At 41.4% G+C, this 25,377-nt stretch overlaps 1 protein-coding gene across 6 annotated transcripts; it reads right to left on the bottom strand.

Moving 5' to 3' along the window:
* Positions 1–678: 678 nt before the first annotated feature.
* On the bottom strand, positions 679–25,377 carry LOC119648102 (transcription factor GAGA). 6 transcript variants are annotated; one of them, XM_038049611.1, is made up of 7 exons: positions 24,638–25,377; positions 17,171–17,398; positions 16,915–17,101; positions 11,369–11,569; positions 11,157–11,294; positions 10,505–10,992; positions 679–1,642 (listed from the first exon to the last, which is right to left on the bottom strand). In XM_038049611.1, exons 1-7 carry the CDS (start codon positions 24,827–24,829, stop codon positions 1,499–1,501), a joined length of 1,578 nt encoding a protein of 525 aa, XP_037905539.1. In that variant the 5' UTR covers positions 24,830–25,377; the 3' UTR covers positions 679–1,498. The 6 variants fall into 6 exon arrangements, with proteins under 6 accessions (XP_037905539.1, XP_037905538.1, XP_037905541.1 ...); XM_038049610.1 differs by having other exon boundaries at positions 11,151–11,294; positions 24,638–25,375; XM_038049613.1 differs by having other exon boundaries at positions 1,483–1,688; positions 24,638–25,376.

Raw genomic sequence — 25,377 nt, 5'->3', positions numbered from 1 at the left:
CGCGATCTCCTGGTTGTGTTTTGCAATGGAGTGGTGGACCACGTTGAACACACCTTTTTCTCTTGCGAGAGGTGGGACAGTTTTCGTTAGGAGCTTTATTCAGACACAAGGGAGCTCTCTCCAGACAACATTGTCAGAAAGATGCTGAAGAGCGCCGGCAGCTGGAATCGTGTTGCGCATTATGTTCGAGTTCTTATTGCAAAGAAGATTGAATTCGTTCGGCGGAGGAATCGGATGGTAAGGGGTTCCTTGAACTAATATCTCCCTTCCTCCCCTCCCCTCCCCTCTTGTTGGTGAAAGGGATTCCATGACTTGAAGGCTCCCAAAGCCGGGAGAGCGGGAGGGATAGCCCGAAGTAATGTGCCGAACGGTTCCAGCTAGTTCTCTGATGACAGGGAGGAGTTTAGTTGGTAATCCGACAGCGAACTGTTGCGAGAGTCAAACACTCTGTGCGTGAACGCATTCACCTACCTTGCTGCCAAAAAAAGTCGATATTAACAAAAGACTTCGGACGTCTGTCATTCAATATAATACGGGTTACATTCCAGACATGAAAACTCTCTCTCACAAAATATAACATTATATTCAGTAAAGAAGCTCGCCTAAAATTATAAGTTAACTAAATATCAGCTAAGTAATATTACGGCCTCCGAAATAAGCAATTAACAGAATACTATGTAAAATTTCAAATGATTTCCATGATCTTTATTTTATCAACATCAATACTTAAACGAAATGAATAAAACAAATTATATTCAAGTTTCTCATTCAATTATACTAAAAATCAAGAAAAAGACACTCTCTTACATCCAGAAGGACATCTCTTTTAATTTACCAGTTCGGACCACAACTAAATTACTAGAATGTCCCGATTGACCTAGATCGCGGTGAACTTTTATATTTGATATAAAAACGTTCACCCAACAAATATCGTGACATTCTTCGCAATTACGAGTACGAATAAGAGGTTTTGATCAAAGAACGTAAAAATACTAGACACGAAAACCAATAAATGTGTGTATTCAATGCGGCCGGAAACAATTGCACTTAATCAACGAAAAATAGGCTTAAAGATAGTCTCAAATAAACACTAGGAAAACGAAATGGTCGCTAACTTTTGTTCTAGAGATTTTTTTCAACTTTTTTGTTTGTTTGTAAAATGCAAGGATTCGGTTTAGTTTGAAACGATCAGAGTCCAAAAGGGACGGTTTAGGTTTGATACCGCCTTTGAAAATGAATTTTGTGCTGCCACGATTTTATCATGCTTTGAGGTTTTTTTTCAATTTTTTTATTATCATTTTCGATAAAATATGATGAAAACATAAACTTTCGTTTAATTATAATTAAAAATAATGATCACTTATGCTACTGTTAAGTGTTACCGTTCGCTGGTCTCCGGATTCCTATGTATAATGTATGTATTTTACAATTAAATATAATATTTTCATTGTTTCCATATAATTTTTCTTTCTTTATCATTAATATTAAGAATGCTACTCTATGATAGTTTATTGTTATCAAATTCACGCTCCTCTATGGTATATACAGCACCTACACGATACAATTCAGTATGGGGTCTTAAGGTTGGCTCATGCGTTGCTATAATACCTGAAGCCAGTTCATCATTACGTATTATTGCTGCCTTTTAAAATAAAAACCTTCTTTACCAATATGTTATGATTTTTTTGCTAAAATAGAGAATATAATACGAAAAATGTCATGTAAGCGAATTATTTTTGGTTTTGTTTGAATGATGAAAATATTTTTGGTCATTTATTTATAGAAAAGGAAAATTGAAATATATTTAATTGAATTTTTTTAATATAATGGTTTTTTATTCTTCCAAAAATATAGATATATATTTATAATAATTTCTAGTTTAATACAATAAAATATTGAGAGAAATAAATCAGGAAAAAATAAACAAAATTGGAGAAAGTCCACTACAGAGAAAAATAATATTCAGGTCGTTCTAACAATAATCGTAACAATAAATAAATCTACTTTAAATTAATTCAGCATTGACTGCGGAGAATCATTTTCTCTTTCCAAACACATTTTACAGTTATCATAACAATAATTTTGAATAATTCCAGACACTTTTTGCTATATATCTATGAATATTTTTGAAATTTTTACGTAAATGTAAACGTTGACTTCCTAAAACTCTAAGGAGCAATTCTAGAATGAATGGAAAAAATTGAGTAGTGTGGCAAGAAAGAAGAGTTTGGTAAGTAAAAAGGGTCCTTGATGTGATTTTATCAATAACAAGAGCCATGAAATAATTCAAATACAGGGTGCGTACGGTATTTGAGGACATGCATATATTAGATTGGGGAAAAAGTAATATCGTATTTTGTCAATAGTTGGCGACACTTAAACATATCTTGTGTTGTACTGATCGCATCGGGTCATACTATACGGCGATTTGAAGACGACAATCTGGGCTGCAGATATCTCTTTGACAGTTTTATGATCGTACGTTTCAGTCTCAAGTTATAGCGCGTCAAAAATGGAGTCCCCCAAGCAAGAAATTCGTCATATTTTACGTTCTTACTACCTCAGAGGTAAAAATGCAACGAAGGCGGCCAAACAAATTTGTGAAGTTTATGGGTCCGATACTGTAACGATTCGCACAGCACAGAGTTGGTTCGATCGATTTCGTTCTTGTGTAGTGGATGTCGAAGATACACCCCGTACTGGTAGGCCAATCGTCGTAGAAACCGATAAAATCGTCGATATCATCCAAGTAGACCGGCATGTGAGCATTCGCTTAATTGGCCAGGATTCCAAAAAAAGCTGGGTGTTTGAGTGCCACACGATTTGACGGAAAAAAATCTCTTGGACCGAATCAACGCCTGCAACGCTCAGCTGAAACGGAACAAATTCGACCCATTTTTAATGCGGATGGTGACTGGTGATGGAAAGTGGATCACGTACGAAAATCTCAAGCGAAAAAGATCGTGGTCGAAGCGCGACGCGCCGGCCCAAACCATCGCCAAGCTCGGATTGACGGCCAGAAAGGTTTTGCTGGGTGTTTGGCGGGATTGGGAGGGAGTCATCCACTATGAGCTGCTCAACTATGGCCAGACCCTCATTCCGGTGCTCTACTGTGAGCAACTCGACCGTTTGAAGCAGGCGATTGACCAGAAGCGGCCAGAATTGGTCAATAGGAATGATGTTATGTTCCACCAGGAAAACGCTCGGCCTCACACATCTTTGATGACCCGCCAGAAGCTACGGGAGCTCGGATGGGATGTCCTATCGCACCCACCGTATAGTCCGGACCTGGCACCAAGTCAGTACCATCTCTTCCGGTCCATGCAAAACGCTCTTGGTGCTACTAAGATCGCCTCAAAGAGGCTTGCGAAAACTGGCTGTCTGAGTTTTTCGCAAATAAGAAGGAGGGGAATATGGAGTTGCCTTCTAAATGGCAACAAGTTTGCGAACAAAACGGCGCATATTTGACTTAAATCGGATAATTCTATGTATGTTAAATAAAGCGTTAAAATTCGATCACAAATACGACATTACTTTTTCCCCAACCCAATATGTCCGGATAGCTGAGTGGTTAGAGCGCAAGGCTGTCGTACGGAAGGTCGCGGTTCAAATCTCACTGGTGACAGTGGAATTTGTATCGTGATTTGACGTCGGATACCAGTCGACTCAGCTGTGAATGACTACCTGAATCAGGGTAATAATCTGGGGCGAGTGTAATGCTGACCACATTGCCTCCTACAGTGTACTGTAGTGTACCGTTACGGCCTTGAACGAAGTGCTCTAACACACTTCAAGGCCCTGATCCAATATGAATTGTTGCGCCAACGATTATTATTATTAATATGTCGCTGTAATTTTCCGAAACCGTTATTTTTCTTTTTGCTCTTTTTCAGATAAGACATGAAGGACTACAACTTAACTCAAGAAATGAAGAAAATGCGGTTATCGTCGCTATATGTGCAAATCACACCGATTTAGAAAACTCTAATTTCCGTAAATGGGCCCGTTCATTCGTTCATAAGGTTCGCCGTGACTTGAAAGCATCAGGCGGCGATACAGAATCTGTCGCAAAACGCAAAAAACACATGCGACGTTCTGACAATGTCCGATCTGCAGAATTTATTCAAAAAGTGCAAATGATCATTGACGAGGAGCCTTCAAAAACAATAAGCGCCCTTGCGAGGGAGCTTAATGTTTCTGACCGTCTTATCCGTCGACTTGCCCAAGAAGATCTCCGGTATAAATCCTACGTTTTGCGCAGACGACAGTTTATGTCGAAGCAAACACAGGAACAGCGAGTTATCCGATCAAAACGCCTTCTAAACAAAGTTAAACACCCTAAAGCGGCTGAGATGTTATGATTTGTTTTTTCTGATGAAACAAATTTTGATCAAGACCAAAAGGCCAACCGCAGAAATGACAGATGGCTCTTTTACGATCCTACAGAGGTTCCTGTTGTCATGCACACGAAGTTTCCAGCTACTGTTATGGTTTTGGGTGTTGTAAGCAACAAAGGACATGTCATGCCACCTCACTTCTTCACTCAAGCACTTCAAGTGAATTCTACTGCATACATCGAGCTTCTAGAGACAATAGTGAAACCCTGGATTGATAGTGTTCGCGGTGACAGCCCATACATCTTTCAACAAGACTCTGCTCCTTCACACAAAGCGATGGCGACACAAGATTGGATAGTTGAAAATTTCCACGACCACATAACACCGAACTTATCACCGCCTAGCTCCCCAGACCTTAATCCCCTGGATTATTACGTATGGGGCGTATTTGAGCGTAAAACCAACAAACATCATCATAACACTATTTCTTCTCTGAAGGCTGCAATTAATAGCGTTATGGTCAATATGAAAAAGGGGCATTAGATTCGCGCATGCAATCGTTTCCGGACCCGAATCGAGTAGGTTATTGCAGCTAATGGAAATTTTATTGAATGAGTTTATCGATAGATAATAAGTTAATATTATGTAAAAAATTCGTCAAGTTTCATTCATTCATGTTCAAACTAAAAGCTAATTAGTTTTACTCTCAAGTTGTCCTCAAATACCGTACGCACCCTGTATATTCCACTAAAATGAATTTAAATGCTAAAGCGGCACATGGACTGCAGTTGCCAAAACATAGACCCAACCTTATCCTCGAATGAAATACACAATCGACAGAAAGCACACGATGGACCTCAATAAAAAATATAAACTCGATAAAATCAAATCATTGTCGCTGATTGCTCGACACCTTCATGCGAAACACATACAGTACTGGGCAAAAAAGTCCAATCAGTTAAGTGCACCCTAATTAATCTAGCGTGAGTCCGTTATTTTAATTTGAATTGACAAGGGGCTTTTTTGTTGTATACATATAGATGTGAAGAAAAGTACTAACCAAGACCTTTCATTTGATACCCAACGCGACTATATTCAGCGAAAAACAAAATTACATCTCCTTTTGCATGTATGGGGGAAAGAAAACCGTGAAAATTAAGGTTGGTGATCAAACAATTTACTCCCAAGAGTCGCGTAAATATTTGAGGGTAATGATTGAAAAAAGGCTCAACTTTAAAAAACATAATTGGGTGCGCTGCAACTAAAACGTCTTCCATCGGTGTAACAATCTCGAGGATACTACCGAACATCGGTGGACCAAGACAAAGTCGACGTCGTATGCAGACAAAACGTATGCAATCGGGGAGTCTATTGTACTTCGACGGCAACTAGCACGGCGGGAAGCCATCGCAGAATGGCAAAAGAGATGGAACGAGGCACAAACTGGCCATTGGACTTACCGTATAATTCCACACATTCGAAGATGGATTGAAAGGAGCCACGGGGAACCAAGCTACGAGCTAACACTGTGGCGCAAGACCTCCGAAAATGGAGCAGATATTCACATGTGATGAATCAACAATTGGAAAACCATTTTACACAATGAATTCGATCAAATTGGCAATGGTACATTAGACAGTGCATTAAATTGGACATGTTTGGGGTTAAGCAATCAATGAAGCTACTTTTTGATCGCTAATCCACTATATAATGAAATATATACAGTTGCGAAAAAAAAGTGCAGTGTAGGCTTGACGTTAATTTTAATTGTAATATTTTTACTACTTAGTATTTATTTTTGTTTCCAATTTTACCGGATGTATATTGAGTGTCTGCTTTGTACACAGCCGAAAAGGGTAAGCAATCAATCACACGATTTCTAAGAAATGGCATTTTAAATGGTTACGTTTGATTTCCCGGGCGAATAAAATAGTAGAGTGCTAAGGGTTTTCTACGGTTTAAATTTATATTTCGTCCATAAAATATATTTCTAATGAAAAAGTAAGAATATTTTATTGATTTTGATTAGTTTTGAATCAAAAAATATTGTTATTATTACAATGGTGGGACGTAGAAACCACCGCATCCCGGATAAAAGGCACTCAAATTCAAAGGTAAGCCTGAACCTCGAGGTTGAAAGCGTCTTCTTTGTTAGTGAGGCGGTTAGCCCGTTGTAGCAAGAGGAACCGTTTCATCACGGCAACCGAGTTAAGGAGTTAGATGGGTTTGAAAATTCGATTTGTTTTTTGTCTCATTAAATAGTACAGTATATTTAAAATAATCTCCTAAACTTTCAAATCGGTCCGAGTAAAATTCTAAGAGATAGACCCTTCAGAAACTCCGCCCATCAGAGGGTTCGCAGGTATGCGGAAGCAGCTGCGTAGCTATTGTTGCGATGTGAACGACTTGTTGACTCAATGACCGATCGGCGTAAGGCCGTTATTGCAACTGAGTATTCATAATAATTTATGTGCGGCGCAGCAGGGTTAGTAACACACGAAATTTATTTCGATCTCAGCAAAAATAAATTTCGAATGTTGTTAATACCACTGACAGATGCATGTCCGTGGCGTAGTAGGCCTGGCCAACCAATTTAAATTGTATCAAATAATTGAATGTTTTTGATAGTCAATTCCCAACCATCGACCGAACTAGTCGAACTATTTTATATTTCATCTAAAATTAAAGAATAATTGTAAATATTGTAAAATAAAATAAAATGTTTTATTTTAACTAAATTGGGGACCCCGTGTTAAGGCACGTATGCAGTAAAGTGTTTTCAGAAGTTTCTGTGCAACAAAGCAAGAATCATCAAATTGAAAACAAGCCGGCGGAAAACGGAATTCTCGGATCGATCACTCGTGCCGTGAAGTGAAGGAAGATACAAGTGAATTTTCCGCGACTGCTGCATTTCCCGAGTATTTTTTGGATTCCAAAGTCCTGAGACGCAACATCTTGTACAGCAGCAGCAACATCAAGAGCAATCGATGTTACCAAATGCAGTACAAGCCATTCACCACCAAGTGATATCAGCTCCGCAACAACAGAACGTCCAAAATACGCAGCATCCGCCATCGCTTCAACCACATCAAATTCAGCATCACCATAATCAACAACAAATCATCGACAATGTAGTGCAGAGGCCAACGTTGGTGAATCAACAGCCTCAGCAAAAGCAGCCTCTACGGCAGCAGCAGTCATCTCAGCCCAATCAGACCGGAGTTAATTTACAACAACTTCAAGTGCAGCCGCACGCTACTTGGCTGCAACCGGCGATCCACATGCAAATTCAACAACAAGCGCCTCATCCACAACAAATATTATTATTGAACAGGTTAAGTCTTTATTCTTTTTGTAATTTTTTTTTTATTAACATTAATAATCATCATAAAACCGCCGCAAGAGACGACGACATTCTTTTTTTAAAAAAAATTATCGTTGGAGTTCCGCTCTCTTGGCGAGTTTTTTATTTATTTTGGTCTGCGCATCCGCTCCGGAGTGCGTTGGTGGTTTCTCTTTTATTTTTCATACGGGTATTTTGGGGTGCGGTCTGCCGTCGTCAAATTAGGGTCTGCTCAAATTCGTTACAGCCGCGTCCTCGACTCAACTCGCGTCGTTAAACTTAGCTTTTGTCATGTCGCTAGGCAACAAAGACGCGGCAGGCCCATCGGACCCTCAGGTGGCCACCCTCGCTGTACGCGTTCCACCCTTTTAGCGGAGGAACCCGGAACTGTGGTTTGTCCATCTGGAGGCACAATTCCAGATGTCCGGAATCACAGCGGACGCGACAAAATTCAACAACGCCCTTGTGGACCTAGATGAGGAATCCATCTTCCTAGTAGCGGACATCCTAAAGTCGGCCTCCTACAGCTTATTGAAAACAGATCTGATCAAACGCCTGTCAGTAAGTGAGTCAGCTAAGCTGGATCACTTACTGGCAGGTATGACGTTGCGTAATTAAACTTCCAGCCAATTGTCGCGAAATGAGGCAATTGGGTGGGAACAAGATCGACGACGAGCTGATGAAGTCGCTCTGGCTGCGACGACTTTCGGAAAACACCCAGGTGGTCCTCGCGTGTCTTCGGTTCTTTGGAGGCGCTGGCAGCTGCGGTTGACAAGGTGCATGAGGTGCACGCGCGTCCTTTCAGATGAATTAGGCGAGCTGAAGCGTGAGATGGCTGCTCTTGTTGTGGCCAGCATGGCGGAGATGAGGGCAACGCTGGACGCTCAGCGGTCTAGTGCTCGAAAAGGGCGATCGGGTAGCAGGTCGTCAGGACAACCTACGGACCGAAGCATTTGTTGGTACCATCGCAAATTCGGCGAAAAAGCTACCAGATTTACGCTACCGTGTAAATTCGCCTACCTCAAAAAACTAGGTCCGCGGGGGTTCTGGCGACGGCGCCACTTCGCCTAACAATTTATGATCCTCTCAGCAGGCGCAGTTATCTTGTAGATACTGGTGCGGAGGTTTCGGTTCTTCCCGTACCCCGGCACCATCGGCTATTCCCTCAATCTTTGAAACTTGCGGCGGCAAATTGCTCGCGTAATAACACCTGTTCAAGTTTTTTTTTAAAACAAAATGTCGACTCCTATTTTTCTGGAGCCCTCGTTTTTCGCACTGCCGACACTTTTTTAAACAAAAAAAGGAATTGTATTTATTTTTCTTTTGAATACCATTACTGGATAGTTTTCCTGTTATTTGAAAATAAAAAAAAAATAAAAGTTGAATGCCAAGTCGGACTCACAACCATTTGAATTGCCATCTAACACTCATTGCTATTATTTTTTTCGCAGCTGTATATATTGTCTACCTAATTTTTCGTCTCATAAACGGTTTACCTCTGCAGAGCATGCCAAAATTGACATTGTATTCTTCTCACAGTTAGCCTCAAAAGTCATTTCCAAGAATGAATTGTTTCATGGATAAAAAATTGCACCTCCTACGTTCAAAATAAAATAGTTATCGTTCCGATGCTTGCAGTTCTTCTAAATAAAAATAAAACTAGGTATCTTCCTCCTACTACAATATATTTTAATAGTTAGTAAATACGTATTTCGAGAGCTGCTTACTCTCTTCCTCAGTACTTAAGCTACTCCTTAATAGCTACTTACTCTCTTCCTCAGTACTTAAACTACTCCTTAGTCGTACCTTAAGTACTGAGGAAGAGAGTAAGTAGCTCTCGAAATACGTATTTACTAACTATTAAAATATATTGTGGTAGGAGAAAGCTACCTAATTTTATTTTTAGTTCAAAATAAGTTTTTTTAAGAAAAAAACGTAAATTGCTTTTTTCGGCGCGTAGTAAACTTCTATAGAGTATAATAAGCGACATAACCTACGTCAAGGGAAAGCGATGTCAAGAAGTAAGTCTTAAACTGGACCCCGAAAACTTGAAAAAAAATCAGATGATTCCCAGAAATGCTACCGACGCCAAATTGTAAAATAACAACAACGCGCTGATACAATTTGGTAATTTCAACAAAACGATTATTCGTCTTTTAACAATAACAATCGACGTATATTCTCCAGTTTTATCTTATATAGTTCATTCCTAAGAACTACCTAACTAACTCCACTATCATCCAACTTACAATTCATTTCCTCAAGATAGTCAACATTTACATTTCGTGAATCCTTCATATTCAAAAAAAACTTTCTTCTCCATCTGTAGGTGTGTTGATAAAATGCAAAAATACTACATAATCATTTTACAAACGTACGTCATAAGGTTATTATGTATTTACGACAGGATAGACGAAACCAAAAATAGAAATGCATTCAAAAAGTACTACATAACAATGTAGAGTCATTTCAAGCCATTATTCTACTCTACTAACAAGTGAAGTCAAAGAATACATAATCTAAGTACTTTTTACCAAAAATATCAACACAAAATCTTCTAACTTACATGACTCTACGCAATAGAAAATAAAAATGAAAAAAAATGTAAGAAATTAAAACGATAATTTCAAGAACTTAAAAAAGATGTTTACGGATGGAACTAAAATAAAAAGGAAACAATAAATGAAAAATATGGGGTTGATGAGGAAAGCAACGCAAACAAATGAGAAAGATAGAAAAGCAAAAAATTAATGAATTCGAAGATAACTGAATAAAAACAAAAAAAAATAAACGGAAATCAATGTTGGAACTCATTGATATTCACCTGATTAAGATTTTGCAGCGTTAACTGATGGCCTTGTAAGGTTTGTACGTGCGCTATAGAGAGCGATGTTGTACCATCCGTATTTTCTGTTTGTGTCACTAACTGTTGTTGGCCGCCACTCGTTGTTATTGTCCCCGTTTGGTCAATTATCGCCGTTTGTTGTTGCTGCTGCTGTTGTTGCTGTTGGGTTTGTTGCTGTTGCGCTTGCTGTTGTGTTTGTTGCTGTTGCTGCTGTTGTGATATATGTTGTTGCGATTGTACTTGAATTTGCTGAGTCTGTGGCGCCTGAACAGTTACAGTCACTGGTGTTGTTGCAGCCGCTGATACCGATCCCATAGCATCCGGTTCTTTTTTCACTTGGACCGTTTGCAGAGTGTGTAACGTTTGAACTGTTTGTACCGTAGGAACATTACTTGCTGGTACTGTTGTTGTAATTGTGTTCGGCGTTGTTGCAGCTGTGCCCGTTGTTGGTTTCTTCGCAGATGGCACTGTTGGGTTGTTGGGGGAAATAAAAGGGTAGTCACTACTATGCTTATTTGATGTTAAAGCAAAGGCGCAGCGCCATGAGAGTAAGCAACATGCATATATATTTGTTACCCTGTTCTCATTGCCCTGGCCGGCTATTAAGAAAATAGGAAAAACTAACATTCACCTTTCCTCTCTTTTTTCACTCCAGGTTTGGCAAAATGTCGCAGTTCCAGATGGCGTCTTAAATTCCTCGATTGCCGGATGATTGCAAAACAAATGGGACACGTTGCCGGTTGTTCCGATTGAGATCTCGACCGCGGTTCTGCAAACGAAATTGATAGGAAACACTCATTAGAGCAATTTTATGTTTTTATCGTTGGACAAGCGACAACTCACTTGCAGCACTTCCTGTTTTCGTCGTACTTGGTGTTGCCGGTGTTGTCGCTGATGAGTCCGTCGCTATCGTCGCCACTGTATCATTTAAGCTTGGATCCGGTTTAATAGGTGTCGATGCAATTGTCGTTTCGCCATTTTCCGTTGTCGTTTGGGTTGTTATTGTCGTCGTATCCATGCCATCAGTCCGAGGGATTTTTGAAACTGCAATTGAAATCGTTTTTGAAAAACTTTGGTAGGATTCATCGGGCGAAGCCCCCAAAAAAAGTATGCTAAAACTGATTGTGGTAGAAAGGGTAGGGGAACAATATTATAAATGTTAACAGTTAGCTAAATGGTAGACCATATGCCTCAGTATATGGTAGTGTAGGTAGGTATCAGTGGCCGCTCCGAGGAGCCCAATTAGCGCTTTGGTGCCCCGTTTTGATGCCATAAACTCCTAAGACCGTGACTATTGTTATGGGAGCAGGGAGGCAGAGCCCAACCGGCTCGGATCTTTCGCTCAGGGGTCGTTAGCGATTTTTAAACGGGTCGCTTACGATACGGGGTGTGACGTCCCCGAGGTGCCCGAGTAAGTAGTTCTGCCCCCTAGCTGGCAGCATACCTGCGTCCTAGGTAGTAGCCTCGAGAAAGCTTCTCGGTGAAGAGCGAACCGCGAATGACCGGTACACGTCGGGACACACTGGGAGTCTCCGGAGCCGTCGACAACTCTCTGTCGGCGTCGACGGGGTGATGTGAGCGTAGCTCTGCCAAAGTGGTAGTTGCGACGTGTATCAGGAGCCAGCCCCTTCGGGACCCTGGTCGGGAAGTGTGCATTGAACCGGTGTTAGTAGACCGCGTTGCCCCGAGCGAGCGCTGATCCGTCCGTGAATTCCGGGATCAGCTAAGCGTAGGTCAGGCCTCAGGGAACTGGGGTAGGGACTGTGTCCCCGAGGGTATACCCGTTCTTGACTATTGCGGCCCGCTCCCTTGCACACGATGCGCTGGTACCTTTTTCATGGAGAACATTCTGAAAATTATAAAAAAAAGAGCCAACCCGTAGCAGTCACGAAAGAAAGCAGCTCTCCCACCATGCAGCTACAAATCTCTCTGATGTCCCCAAAGAATGGTTTACCCAGTGTCCGCAGCCTGACTCTGGCCAAAGCTGGGCAATCGCAGAGAAAGTACATGAGGGTTTCCCTTCTTTCTCCGCAACTTTGGCAATGCAAATTGAAGGATATGCCGAGCCTAGCGGCATGGTCTCCTATGGGCCAGTGCCCTGTGCAGACCGCCGTAATCTTGAATGCATTTGCACACGTTTGGCACAGGAGCTCTCGTGATCGGGCTATGTTATAAGCGGACCAAATTCTCCTTGACTTGACAAAGCTCGTAAGTCTGCGCCATTTTAGCCCCGCTAGGTAGTACGAGTAGACTCGGTAGGTAGTACGAGTAGACTCGGTAGGTAGTACGAGTAGACTCGGCCCCCGACAGCCGCCAGCGGAACAACGACTGTATTCACCGAAGGACTACCAAGAGCAGAGCCTCGCCTGACCAATCCGTAAGCCCGCTCATTCCCCTCTCTGTTCCTATGCCCGGGAACCCAGAGGAGGGTGACCTTGAGCGTGCTGCCCAGACGGTTCAGCGCGTCTCTATACTGCCCCACCAGCCTGGAAGATGTCGTCGCTGAGTACAAGGCCTTGATGGCCGCTTGGCTGTCGGTCAGAATGGCTATGTTACGCTTGGGGCTCGAACATCGCTCCAGCGTACGACTTGAAGACACTGTGTTTTTGAGAAAACCCCCGCGCCGACTTCACAGGCTATCTTTGATCCGTCCGTCCGTCCGTCCTTGCAACACGCTGCCGGTCTTCCACTTTGCCCTGGTTGGAAAGTCCGCAGCAAAATCTCTCATGAGGTTCAGCTTGCGTGTAGCATAGTCCGTGGGGAATCCCCAGTTTTACCGAGGTACTTCATCTAGGATGTTGCTGTGAGAGTAGGACTTCGCTGCCCAGCATCCGGACTCACGTAATCTGACGGCACTGCACGCTGCAACGTATTTAATGTGGAGGTCTAGGGGGAGGAGATGCAGGAGTACATTGAGAGCATCCGCCGGGCAGGACTGCAGAGCCCCAGTACCACCTACATACGCGGTTGAATCCTATTAAACTTCATCCTATTGTATTTTTGCTACAAAAAGCCGTACGTTAGGATCAGACGCACTACAGCGGTGTACATTCAGAGAACCATCCTCGGCCGGAGACCCCATTTCTTTGCAAAGGTTCTCTTGCAGGCATAGAATGCCATACAGGCCCTTTTAACCATCAGTTCTATGTTCAATCTCCAATTTAGCTTTGGATCCAGGATTACACCCAGATACTTTACATTAGAGGAAAGAACCAGCCTCAGAATATACTATGCAAAATAAAATAAGGACCACCCGAATATTTTTGCTTCAAAAGCATTTTTGCAGATACCGGACCGACCGGTCAGTAGCCACATTCCGTGTCTTTCCCGTTGACATTTTCGCAATGTATCGTCCAAAACTATTGCAACCAGTATCAGGAAAACGGAAGTGTATTTCGACGTTATGACTTGGGAAGAGTTGGTGCTACCACCGTCCAAGAAGACCGATATGTGCGCAATTGATTGGCTTTGATTGAAAACCCCATAACTTTCCATGTAGGCACCAAAAGTTGCTTTCCCTGAGTCGCAACCCATAAACTTATTCTTACTTTTCATTTTTTTATTAATTTTCGTTTGTCCGTTTTCCTTTTCTCTGTTTAATTCTCACTCTAAAGTCATATTTTTCCACTACTACATTCTCTCCCTTCTGGCACTTTCCACCTCTTCTGACGTTTCTTTCTCGAGTGAAGTGTCAAAATAATTAATGCTACACCTCTGCTCTGTGAGTTAGAGAATAGACCCAAAGCCCTCCCCGCTGATCTTAAGAGGCAACCAAAAGGGGTGGAAATCTGTGTGATAGCATCCTGCAAATTTTGATACTTTATTGCTACCGAAACGTCAACATCGCCTCGGATAGGGAGCGCCCTTACGGCTACGACCTTTGGCTATCGAAAACGGAGTATGATTAATAATAGTAATCGTTGGCGCAATAATCCAATTGGATCAAGGCCTTGAAGTGGTTTTAGAGCACTTCATTCAATTGATTTCATTGATTTGAATCTGGTACCTCATTTACAGCTAAGTCGATTGGTATCCGATGTAAAATCACCACCAGTGAGATTTGAACCGCGACCTTTCGTACGACAGCCTTATGCTCTAACCACTGAGCTATCTGGACACCAGAGAACGGACACCGGAATATGATTATTTTCCGGAATGTGCGCACACCCCTGGACGACGGTGCCGAGGGTCCTCAAAATACTCGCTGGACATTGTGGGCCTATGTGAAGTAGGATGGTGGGACCCCTCTTGCGGCCATATGCTTTTGTACTCTGGAAAGCAAAGTGGTAACAGACGCGAATCCTATATCGGATTGCTTTTGACGGCTACCGCGAAGCGCTCTTAATTTGGTGGCCAGTTTTTGACAGACTTGTAACTACAAGATTCTGGTCCAGGATAGGAAGCATCACAGTTCTACATGATCGTCACGGGTGATCTGAATGCCAAGGTAGGCTCTGATAACACATTTATCGGACATGTGATGGGGAAAAACGATCTTGGCAACCTCGACGATAATGGTGGGAGTTTTGGGGATTTCTGCAGCTGCATATTGTTCGAGCACAAAGCCTGCCCTAAAATTAATTGGGTTTAAACTGACCGACGATGTACGAGCATTCAGATTGACCACTTCGCGATCAGCGGTAAATTTAAGAGCTGTCTCCTGGATGTCCGTGACAAAAGAGGCGATCACATCGGCCTCGAAAGGGATCATCGTCCGCCACTTCTCGCAGTATTAGGGAGCTGGGATCCTCTAAGATCAATATCGGCCGTTTGTATGACTGCGCAATGGTGGAAGCGGATCGATAAACAGAAGCGATTGATGGCTCTATTGACCGCTACGAGTGATGGCGGGCAAGAGAGAATTTACTATTACGCTGGTCAGGGAAGAGGAAGATGCCGCAGAACGCAATGATTTCAAAAATCTATATCGAATTACAAAAGAGTTTGCATGTGGTCGCAAATTTTTCGATGGTCCTGTGAAGGACGTGAACGGTCGTCTTCTCATCCACAATGACGAGCAATGAAGAGTTGGAAAGAACACTTTCCACGGTTTTTAACCCCATCATATCCGGTGAGATTCTTCCTGTTGCGGTCAAATGGTTTGTCACCGTAGCATGCGAATACCGACTGTTCCTCCAAGCAGAAGAGAAATCACCTCAACTATCGGTGCACTCGAACGAAGTAAAGCCGTTGGGCTTGACGATCTCCCCACAGAATTATTATATAATAGGGAAATCTTGGAAATCCGAGACCTTTCCTAGATAGTGGAAAGAGGGAATAATCGTTAAGATTCCAAAGAAGTATGACAATTGGAGGAGCAACGCATAAAATAAAATAATCCTGGAACGCATCAAAGAACACCTCGAAAGCTTGATCGACAGAGAGCAGACTGGTTTTCGCTTCGGATCTTCCTATATTGACAAATAATGCCGGTTCACCACTTTTTGGATTTGTGCTGTAATATCATCCCAATTTCCCACTTCCTTCCTGATATATGCCAGTTCCCCGGATGGCTTCATCTGCGATTTTTGGACCCCCCTGATGATCCTGCACTTTACCATCTGCTGTTTGTTCGCCCTTTGGTACTTTATGTTCCGCTTCGGGACCTCCTGCGTGGACTCTCTCTGATAATTTGCACTTTTGAGATGAAGTCTTCTAACAGCTTGACGATTTCCTACTGCCGTTCCAAAAGGGTTATCAAGCTACTATAATACGTCATGGCTGACGATCCAAGTGTTTCCTCACGAGCTTCGAAAGCCCATATAGGACCATCTTCAATATCGGTTTCGCAAGACCGACAGAGGTCACTGTTTTGTCTTCATTATAAGGAACTCCGACGAAGCTGACTCTCTTTTGATATGTAAATGACACTGCCATCAATTGTGAGGCAAATGGTGGACGTTCGTATTCGTACCGGTTACCATAAGCACAACCCTCAAACTTACATAAGTCCTCGAGATGTTTTTAGTCGGAAGGGAGAAGGAATAGTCGACATCAAGCTTAAGCTTGCCAAACACTAGGGTACTTCACAAAGGCCTAGAAGTCAAAGTGAAGCCAACGTACTGTTAGAAATTACTCTGTAATAATTCCCATATTTATTTTCCCAGGAAAAAGAATATCGTGGAAAGATAAATTTAAAAAAAATAGCGACCCCAACCTGAAGGACCCGTTGGTACAATTTGTCCCAATGCAAATTTAGGCAATCATTTACAGATGAAATTTGCGATGTATGCAGCCAACTAGATATTCCCGATGGAAACTTCGTTAGGTATCTGGGATAGATGGTTCCAATGGTTAAGAAAAAAGAGGAACTCTTAGCCATCAAGCCGATGTTCATAAACTTCTAAATATAAATGTTTTGAAGGAAAAACTCAACCCCATTTACTCACCCGGTGACTTTTTTGCTCTTGGTTTTCGTTTCCGGGCCGGTAAAAATTGATTTATAACATCTTTAACATCCTGAACATGTGCGGTAATGGTTCCTGCATTTATATCTTCTACAACTTGAGCATGGACCGTGTGTTGTTGGGGGGCTGCAATTGTGGCAATAAGCTGTTCCTGGTCGTGATCGGTATACTGAAAACGTTTTCGATTAAGTGGAAGATTAGAACAAAAAATGCGAAATAATCACTGCAAACTACTTACATGTGGCTGCATCATAGGGTGAAGTTGTATTTGCGTCGTATAATCATCTTTTGTTACAGTTTGAGGAGCTAATCCTTGAATATTTAAACAGTGAGCAGCTTGCAATAACGAGGGAAGTTGTGAGTGATCAACACTCACTTCACCCCGATAGACGAACTCAAGTAAGGCCTCCAAGTCATTGGCGTTAACTCCAGCTAACATGACAACAGGATGTTTACAAGGAGTATTCTGTTGAAATTGAAGTTGATATTCAGTTCAGTGGATTTGTGTACGCATTAAGGAAAAAAAAATATCTATCGGGTTCTATGCTTCAGATTTGATGAGTTCAGATAATGCAGCAAACGTCTACTGCAGCATTAACTTAAATTATATAATAATAATCGTTGACGCGACAATCTAATTGGATCAGGGCTTTGAAGCGTGTTAGAACACTTTATTCGAGACCGTAACGGTACACTACAGTACTCGTAAACTGTAGGAGGCAATGTGGTCAGTATTGGCTGTCAGAATATACAATTTGGCATATCGGTTTCTTTCGGAAGCCTGGTCCATCATTCCATTGCAGATTTACTAAAAAGTCAATTACTAAAAATTATAGTAATATACTATTATTAACTTAATTTGAACAAAATATTGCAAAGGAACCAAATTTATCGGTTTCATGAAATTCTCAAGAATTGAGGCAGATGGAAATGAACATATGATGTAAACTAGAGCCTGAGGAGGTGGACGTAACACAGAAATTAAAGCCAGCAGATAATATTTTAAATCATGGCCCACATCACTAGTTCTTCTGAGAAAACGGCACGAAATTTTTCTCTTTAACGTAAACGCCAATAAGCTAAATTTTCGCATTTTTAAAAAGAAGATGGCAGTTAATTGTGAATCACTACATGCATCAGCGAGCGTAAGGAAGAGAATCTTATAACCGCCGCGAGGAGTGAATGTGATACGCCTGAGGATCACGGCAAATCTTGTGAAATGCAGCATCTCGTAACCCATTACAAAAGAAGGAGACTGCTGCAAATAATGATATCAAACCGTACACCGCATCATGAAAGAACTTGCAGTAGGTTACATGTCTTTCAATAATCCAGCCAGAGACAGGCCGCCTCCTCATGGGGAATACTAGAAACATGAGCCTATTATTTATTACCACACGGCTATATTTGATAAAAAAAAAAAGCACATCGCCTTTGTTTATATCACCCCCCCCCCCTTAAACTCAACAGCTTTTCCACCAAACTACTCCCAACTTCATAAAAATGGCAGGAGGGTTAAACTTTTGGAATTGTTTTTTAAAATTTTGTGTGAAACAAAACTTTTTTAGAATCGATTCAGGGTCTGTCTGTCAGTCACACCCAACGTACTCGGAAACGACCGAAGCTATTGTCACGAAATTTGGTGAACAAGTGGTCTATGAGCCCCTTCACATCCAAAGGGTGGCTTTGTTTTGCATTGGGTTTACATGCGGCCCCTAACATGAGAAAGGGGGGTGTACAACTTTTTTTCACAGAATATAATCATGCGGGGTATCAAATAAAAGGCGTCGATTAATAGTTTTCGAAGCAAATGTTATTTCTGATACTAGGTGAACCATAAACAAGCAGAGGTTCAAAATGTATGCCGAGAAAAGTGTAACAGATCTCGTTCTCAAAACATATCCAACCAAATCTAAAAAATCACAATAGTGCATCTATATGAAATCTAAACCTTATTCCATTTCAATTGCTCAAATAAAGTTATTAATGGCATATTACTATATTTTAGAAATTTACCCGAAAACCCGCCCTTAAACTCATATAAAATTCAATATAAAATCTCACAGAAATGCAAGCATTATTAACGAAGTTATGGAGGGAGGATTATTTGAATTTTCTATATACGAGATGAAAAATATGCATGTACGGTTCCTCACATAAAATAAACACAAACCCTTCCGATATTTTTGCTTCTTTTAACTAGAATTCGAGATTCAGCAATTATGAAACTATAGAGACTTGAAAACAGTTTAATTTATGGAAAAGCATTTTTTGGAATAGGAAAAAAAAACAAAATAATGGAGCTATGGCACATAATTTTGGCAGAATTTTAAATCGGCTACACTCTCCCGTCCCGTGGTAGTCTCTAATCTGGACTAAAATATGGCGTTTTATGCATAGGGCTTCTATATGACGTGGGAAAAATTAAAAAATTAAAAATGGCGGGAGATATTATAAAAAATTTGCAACGTTAATTAAGTTTTCATCATTTTCATCAATCAATTTTTACATTTCCGAACTTATCAAAAAATAATTACCGTCATGTTCAAGGAATTCATATTTTTTAGATAAGAATAAACTTTCAAGTTTGCTATCGTGTACGACAATTTGGAAAATGTTGTTTCGAGGTAAACGTATTTGAAGTTTTGACTGACTATGAAGAACAGAAATTTCCCCATGTGAAGAGATTACATCGGAAATACATATGGACGAAACATCCAAACGCAAGTCTTTACAGTCCACAACAGTTTACCTCGGAAAAATACTTTTCAAGACTAGTTTTTTTGGTGGTCATGGTCATGGTCTTTTCAAAATGGTCCGCTCAGTCCAATGGTTGAAGCACAGTGTTCACAGGACTCTCACTTTTGCAATTTATTTGAAGTCCACTTTGAAATTTGAAGAAAATAATACCGATGCCATCGATTAAAAAAATTTAAAAAAATGCATCTCCGAAAAACTCTATCTCTCCATCTTTAATGTTGTGGCGCCCGGCGTTCGATTCAAAAAAGTCTTTCTCCCGACAAAATTGAAAAACATGGTACTATCGGTAATTGAACCTTAAAGACCCGCCTTTTGAAATATAGTTGAATTCCTTCACTAAGTAAAAAAAAACCTTCATCTCTATATCAGTTACCAGATTTTACCTACGAGAAAGGTGTTGCCCAAAGTCATAAACGCATTTTCGATGTGAAATCGAATCATTATATATAATTATAATACAAATATAAAAAACGTTATTTGACAAAGTCTTATGTCTTCGATATATTGCCGGTTAAATATATTTTACAGTAGGACAATGAACGATAGGAGTCTCTACTTTAGAGTGTCTAGCATCAATAGCAAATCAAAATTTACCACAATGAATACCGAAAGTAACTCCACACCACCCACCCTAATATATTCGGAACTCAGTCCCGGAAATGGTAGGGATTCAATTAAACCCCATAGCGTTAACAACAATTACCGCCACCATTACCAGAAGCACCGACATAGTAAAGCTTAAATATTGACCCCAAAGTTATGTCTGAGATTTGAATGAAAGCGATAACTGCAGCTAACAAGTCGGGATACCGGAAACTGGACGCTTCAGATATGAAAGGTTTTGTGTATTTCTTTTATAAAAACATTTGAGTTTACATTTGTCCCATTATAACCTAACACGTAATATATTATGTGAGAATATCCACTTTCGCGTCATACTGATATTCAAAGTCTTGAATTTGCATAGAAGCGACCATTTTGATCTATTATAACTTTGTTAGTAATAATGCGATTTACACCAAATTTGGCAGGATGATACTCTATGATATACCCATACAGGCGTGATTCTAGGATCACAGTTCCTACCTTTCCACCAAGTTTTTGCGTGAATACATTCTTTTGGACCTTAAGTCACAGATCAGTCAGGGATGTGAAGTGAAGAATACAGAGGCGACGTAGCGGCCAGTATCGAAGCAGAGCCTGAAATATCGGTTGGGCGCGATCAACTGAATTCGACATCGTCAAAGAGTCAACCCTATTTTGCGTTTTGATTTTGGCCTATATCCTTTCAAAATTGCTTTCACAACTGGCTCCGAACGATCATACAAAGTCCCGCGAGTTTACTAATTGGATATTATTGGTAAGATTCGGATTTTCGCCAAAAAGTCATGTTTGTCCGAGAACCATTTTCGGTCCAGCGGCTATGTAAAACAAGCAAAATTTCCTCTATTGCAGCAATCACATTTCACAAGTCGACCAAGCGTCAATACATCCATAAAGATTGGCAGGTTGATGCGGTTCAAAGCATGACGGCAAAATCAGACCTTATTTTTTTCGAAATACAGGAGGAGGCACCGTTACCATCAATTATCCTCGGTATGAAGCAATGTTAGCAGACTTCTTGTGATCAGAGCTCGACAACTTCGACACATGCGAGTTGTAGTTCCAACGAGACACAACGCTCGAAATTCTGAATAAATAATTTGGCGTTTATTGGTCGGCACCTCGCAATTATTTTTTTCAAAGTTACGCCAAGTCTACGTTAGCATTTATCAATATTCGGAACGTTATTTCCAGTACAACAACGCACATTTTGGACCGACTCATCAAAAATTGTTCCGATCGCTTGAAGCACTACCAGTGAAACGAGGACGGCCATTTGAAGGAATAGCGTCAACAAAAAACCAGAATCAAAAGAATCCTGTCGCAGTCTGGGCAGGAGGCCTTATAAATACCGCATTTTCGGCACTGCGAAAAAATTTACGTAGGACAAGCAAAACGGCTAGTCCACACCAGGGTGTTCGAACACTTAAAAGAGGCCGAATCCGGTAAAAATAAGAATAATCCCCATATAAGTTCCGCGGTTGCCAGACACATAATCGGGCAGGGACACCACACGGCATTGGACAACGCCAATATCTTGAAGTAGATGAACGACGTTAGGAGACTAGATTCCTAGGATGTGGTAAGGTATCAGTAATTTTTAGACTTGGTCTTGCTGCGAAACTTCAATTGCTGTATATGTGTATGAACCTGCCTCCTCCCATCACCAAACATACTGCATACAACAGCATTTTGGCTTCTGCTGCCAAAGAGATGGACAAGGAATCAATGGCGAATGCAGAAAAACGGACGACAATTGTAGGGACATAAGTGTGGCTCTCGATGGCACATGGCAAAATAGAGGCCACACTTCCCTGAATGGTGTTGTCAGTGCGACCTCCATTGATACTTGTAATGTAAAGTAATCACAAAATCAGTTATTTGAATCAAAATTTTATACTGTATTTTATTTTAGGTCATTGACGTTGCAGTAATGTCAAAGTTTCGCCATTGCTCGGGCAAACTAAAAAATAAGCATGATGACAACTGCCAGACAAATTTCATTGGCTCCAGTGGGGGATGGAAGTTGCTGGGGCCAAACAAATATTTGAGAGGTCACAACAGAACTACGATGTGCGGTATAAGAAGTACCTTGGTGATGGAGACTCGAAAGGCTTTCTTTCTGTTGTTGAGAGTAAATCGTATGGGCCAGATTTCGAAATTCGCAAGTTGGAATGCATAAGCCATGTGCAAAAAAGAATGGGGACCCGTCTTCGCAATTTAAAATCAAAGTTGGGAAAAAAAACTCCAAGATGGAAAACCAATTGGAGGAAAAAACAGGATTATGGAGCCATTACCAAAATTCAAAATTTTTATGGTAATGCTATCCGTCAACCTGAAAACAATACAGTTGAGAGTATAAAAGAAGGTAGTTTGGGCAATATTTTTCCACATTGTATCGTCTAATGAACACCCCATTCATGGCCTATGCAAACCATCTTCGTGCAAATTTCTGAAATGTCAAAATGAAAATACTGTGTATGATCATTCAAAACATTTTCACCTGAGCAGGGCAGTGATCGATGAAATAAAGCCCGTATTTCGACAACTGGCCCACCCTGACTTGTTACGAAAGTGTGTTCATGGCCGAACCCAAAACCCGAACGAAATTTTCAATAATATCATTTCGGCTCGCGTTCCAAAGACCACAAGGAAAACCCTTGAGTTTGGGGTTTATGATGCGGTATCTACATTCAATGAGTCCTTCATCACCTAGGTATTGAACCAGGGAAGTTCTGTTGTCCGCTAGCTCACAGGTCATAACAATTAAGTTCAATAATTTTTTCCAAGAACTTCTAATTGTTGGTTTTGATTTTTACCCTTGTCACTAGATTCAGAACAGTCTGAAGAATTTTTTAAGCTAATAAAAATTTTATTCTTTTTCTCAATTTTTGCTACCCACTCCCCTTAAAGAACTCTCTGAGGCTCAAGTAAACCCATGGCGCCTACATAATTTCAATGAAACAATTCAAAGGTCGTTCATTTACACCGATCATGTGCACCGTGCTCTTGCTGAGAATCTTCCAGAAACTATTCCCGCAGCAATAAAATAATGATATTTTCCATCCGAGGAAAACTCTGGCCCCGTATGATACTAGAGGAAAATGTTAAGCCTAATCTTCAAAAGATTCCTTCCGTTTGTTGAGAGCCAATGGGGTTTTTCAGATCGACATCAACATTGTCAATAAATTGGTTACTGACTTAGCCGAAAGGGTAGTACCAGTAAATATTGCGTCCAGTTGGAGCTTAGTATATTTTTCTATATGTTTTTAAGTTCAGGCAGAAATACTCCTGTAAAATACTATTCTGTTCATTTTTCCAACGACCAGTTTCTGGTTTACAAATTGCTACTCCTGACTACTCACCTAGCCAAAGGTAAACTTGTGAGATACTTATATTGTCAGAAAATTCCAAAGAAAATCGAAGCGGTTTTATGTTAAAATGAGGAAATCCTAAGTCCACACCTACTTGACGAATCCGACCAATCAAACAAAAGCTTGCATGTTCTGTTTTCGACATCATCATGTTACAGGTACTCGTTTATATCTTGCACTTGCCTACAGGATCTGGCTTCTAATCCTCAATCATCATCATCATCAACGGCGCAACAACCGGTATCCGGTCCTAGGTCTGCCTTAATAAGGAACTCCAGACATCCCGGTTTTACGCCGAGGTCCACCAATTCGATATCCCTAAAAGCTGTCTGGCGTCCTGACCTACGCCATCGCTCCATCTCAGGCAGGATCTGCCTTGTCTTCTTTTTCTACCATAGATATTGCCCTTATAGACTTTCCGGGCTCGATCATCCTCATCTATACGGACTAAGTGACCCGCCCACCGTAACCTATTGAGCCGGATTTTATCCATAACCGGGCGATCATGGTATCGCTCATAGATTTCGTCATTGTGTACGCTACGGAATCGTCCATCCTCATGTAATCCTCAATCATTCTTTTATATGGCTTTAAGCTTCAACTATGGAAGGTCTACCATTTGTTCGTTCCGTAGCTCCCAACTTGGCCCAGGCGTAACATAAAAATAGCGTTCTAATACGAGGCATTCAACGTACAATCGAATTTTATCAAAAAATACTAAATAAGGACCCCATCAGCTCTACAGACTCCCTATTCAAACTGCATGGAGGCACCTGTGCACCTCCCATTAAACCTGCTCCGCTAAGCAGGCAGTGCACCACTCAAAGTCCCACTCAACCTCTCCTCCACGCGCCAAAATTTAACAACTTCACCAAGGACAGAGTATTCTCCTACGACAGGTGGCAATGAACGTCACTGTCGCCGGGACCTGCTTCAAAATATTTACATTGTGTCGTCTTGCGGCTCACCTTCAGCAAATCGAATAAAAACGGACTGGCCGCGCACAGGACGATCTTGTGAGCGGGAAAGCTTCGCCCGCCCGCCGCCAGAGTGCAGTCGACAAGATCGCCATGACAGCGCAAAAGTTGAATGGCCGACACAAGCGAAGTTCCATAGTCGCTCCACGTTAGCGAGTACAGTGAATTTATAGGCAGCGCCATTACACTTGCGAGCGCCCAACGCGCGCCACCATTCACTCAGCCGAAAACACTACGCGGCGCCTGGTCACGGGTCGCGTGCACCGTTGGCGCGTATCCTGCTCCGGGCCCGTGCACAGCCTTTTGTTGCCAAACAAACTCCCAATTCGTCGTCGTCTTGCAATTTATGATTTTCCGAGGGAATTCACCAAATGGGAGCAGCGAGCATACGGGAGATAATTTGCGAGCTGCAACGCACACACACAACAACTCGAGACGTGAACGAAACTCGCGCTATCGCTCAATCCTCACGGTCCTCGCTCGCAAAGAGTGTATTTCGCGTTTTCGAATCGCGCCGTTTTCCCCGCACAGGTGATCACAATTCCACGAAAACGCCTCGCGGACAACTTGCCCGACACGCTTGCACCTCAACTGTCCTCGAATTCCTTCACACGAACAACCTTTTCCAATTTATTCACAGGAAATTCTCACTTGCACTAGTCGTCAAACAAACTCTTGTCCCAAGTAAAAAAATATGGCGGCAATCTCTCAGCTATCACGAAATGCGTGTC

The sequence above is a fragment of the Hermetia illucens genome, chromosome 2, assembly GCF_905115235.1.
Source record: "Hermetia illucens chromosome 2, iHerIll2.2.curated.20191125, whole genome shotgun sequence".
NCBI lineage: Eukaryota > Metazoa > Arthropoda > Insecta > Diptera > Stratiomyidae > Hermetia > Hermetia illucens.
Note: the sequence above shows the minus strand (reverse complement) of the source record. Positions and strands in the feature narration are given on the sequence as shown.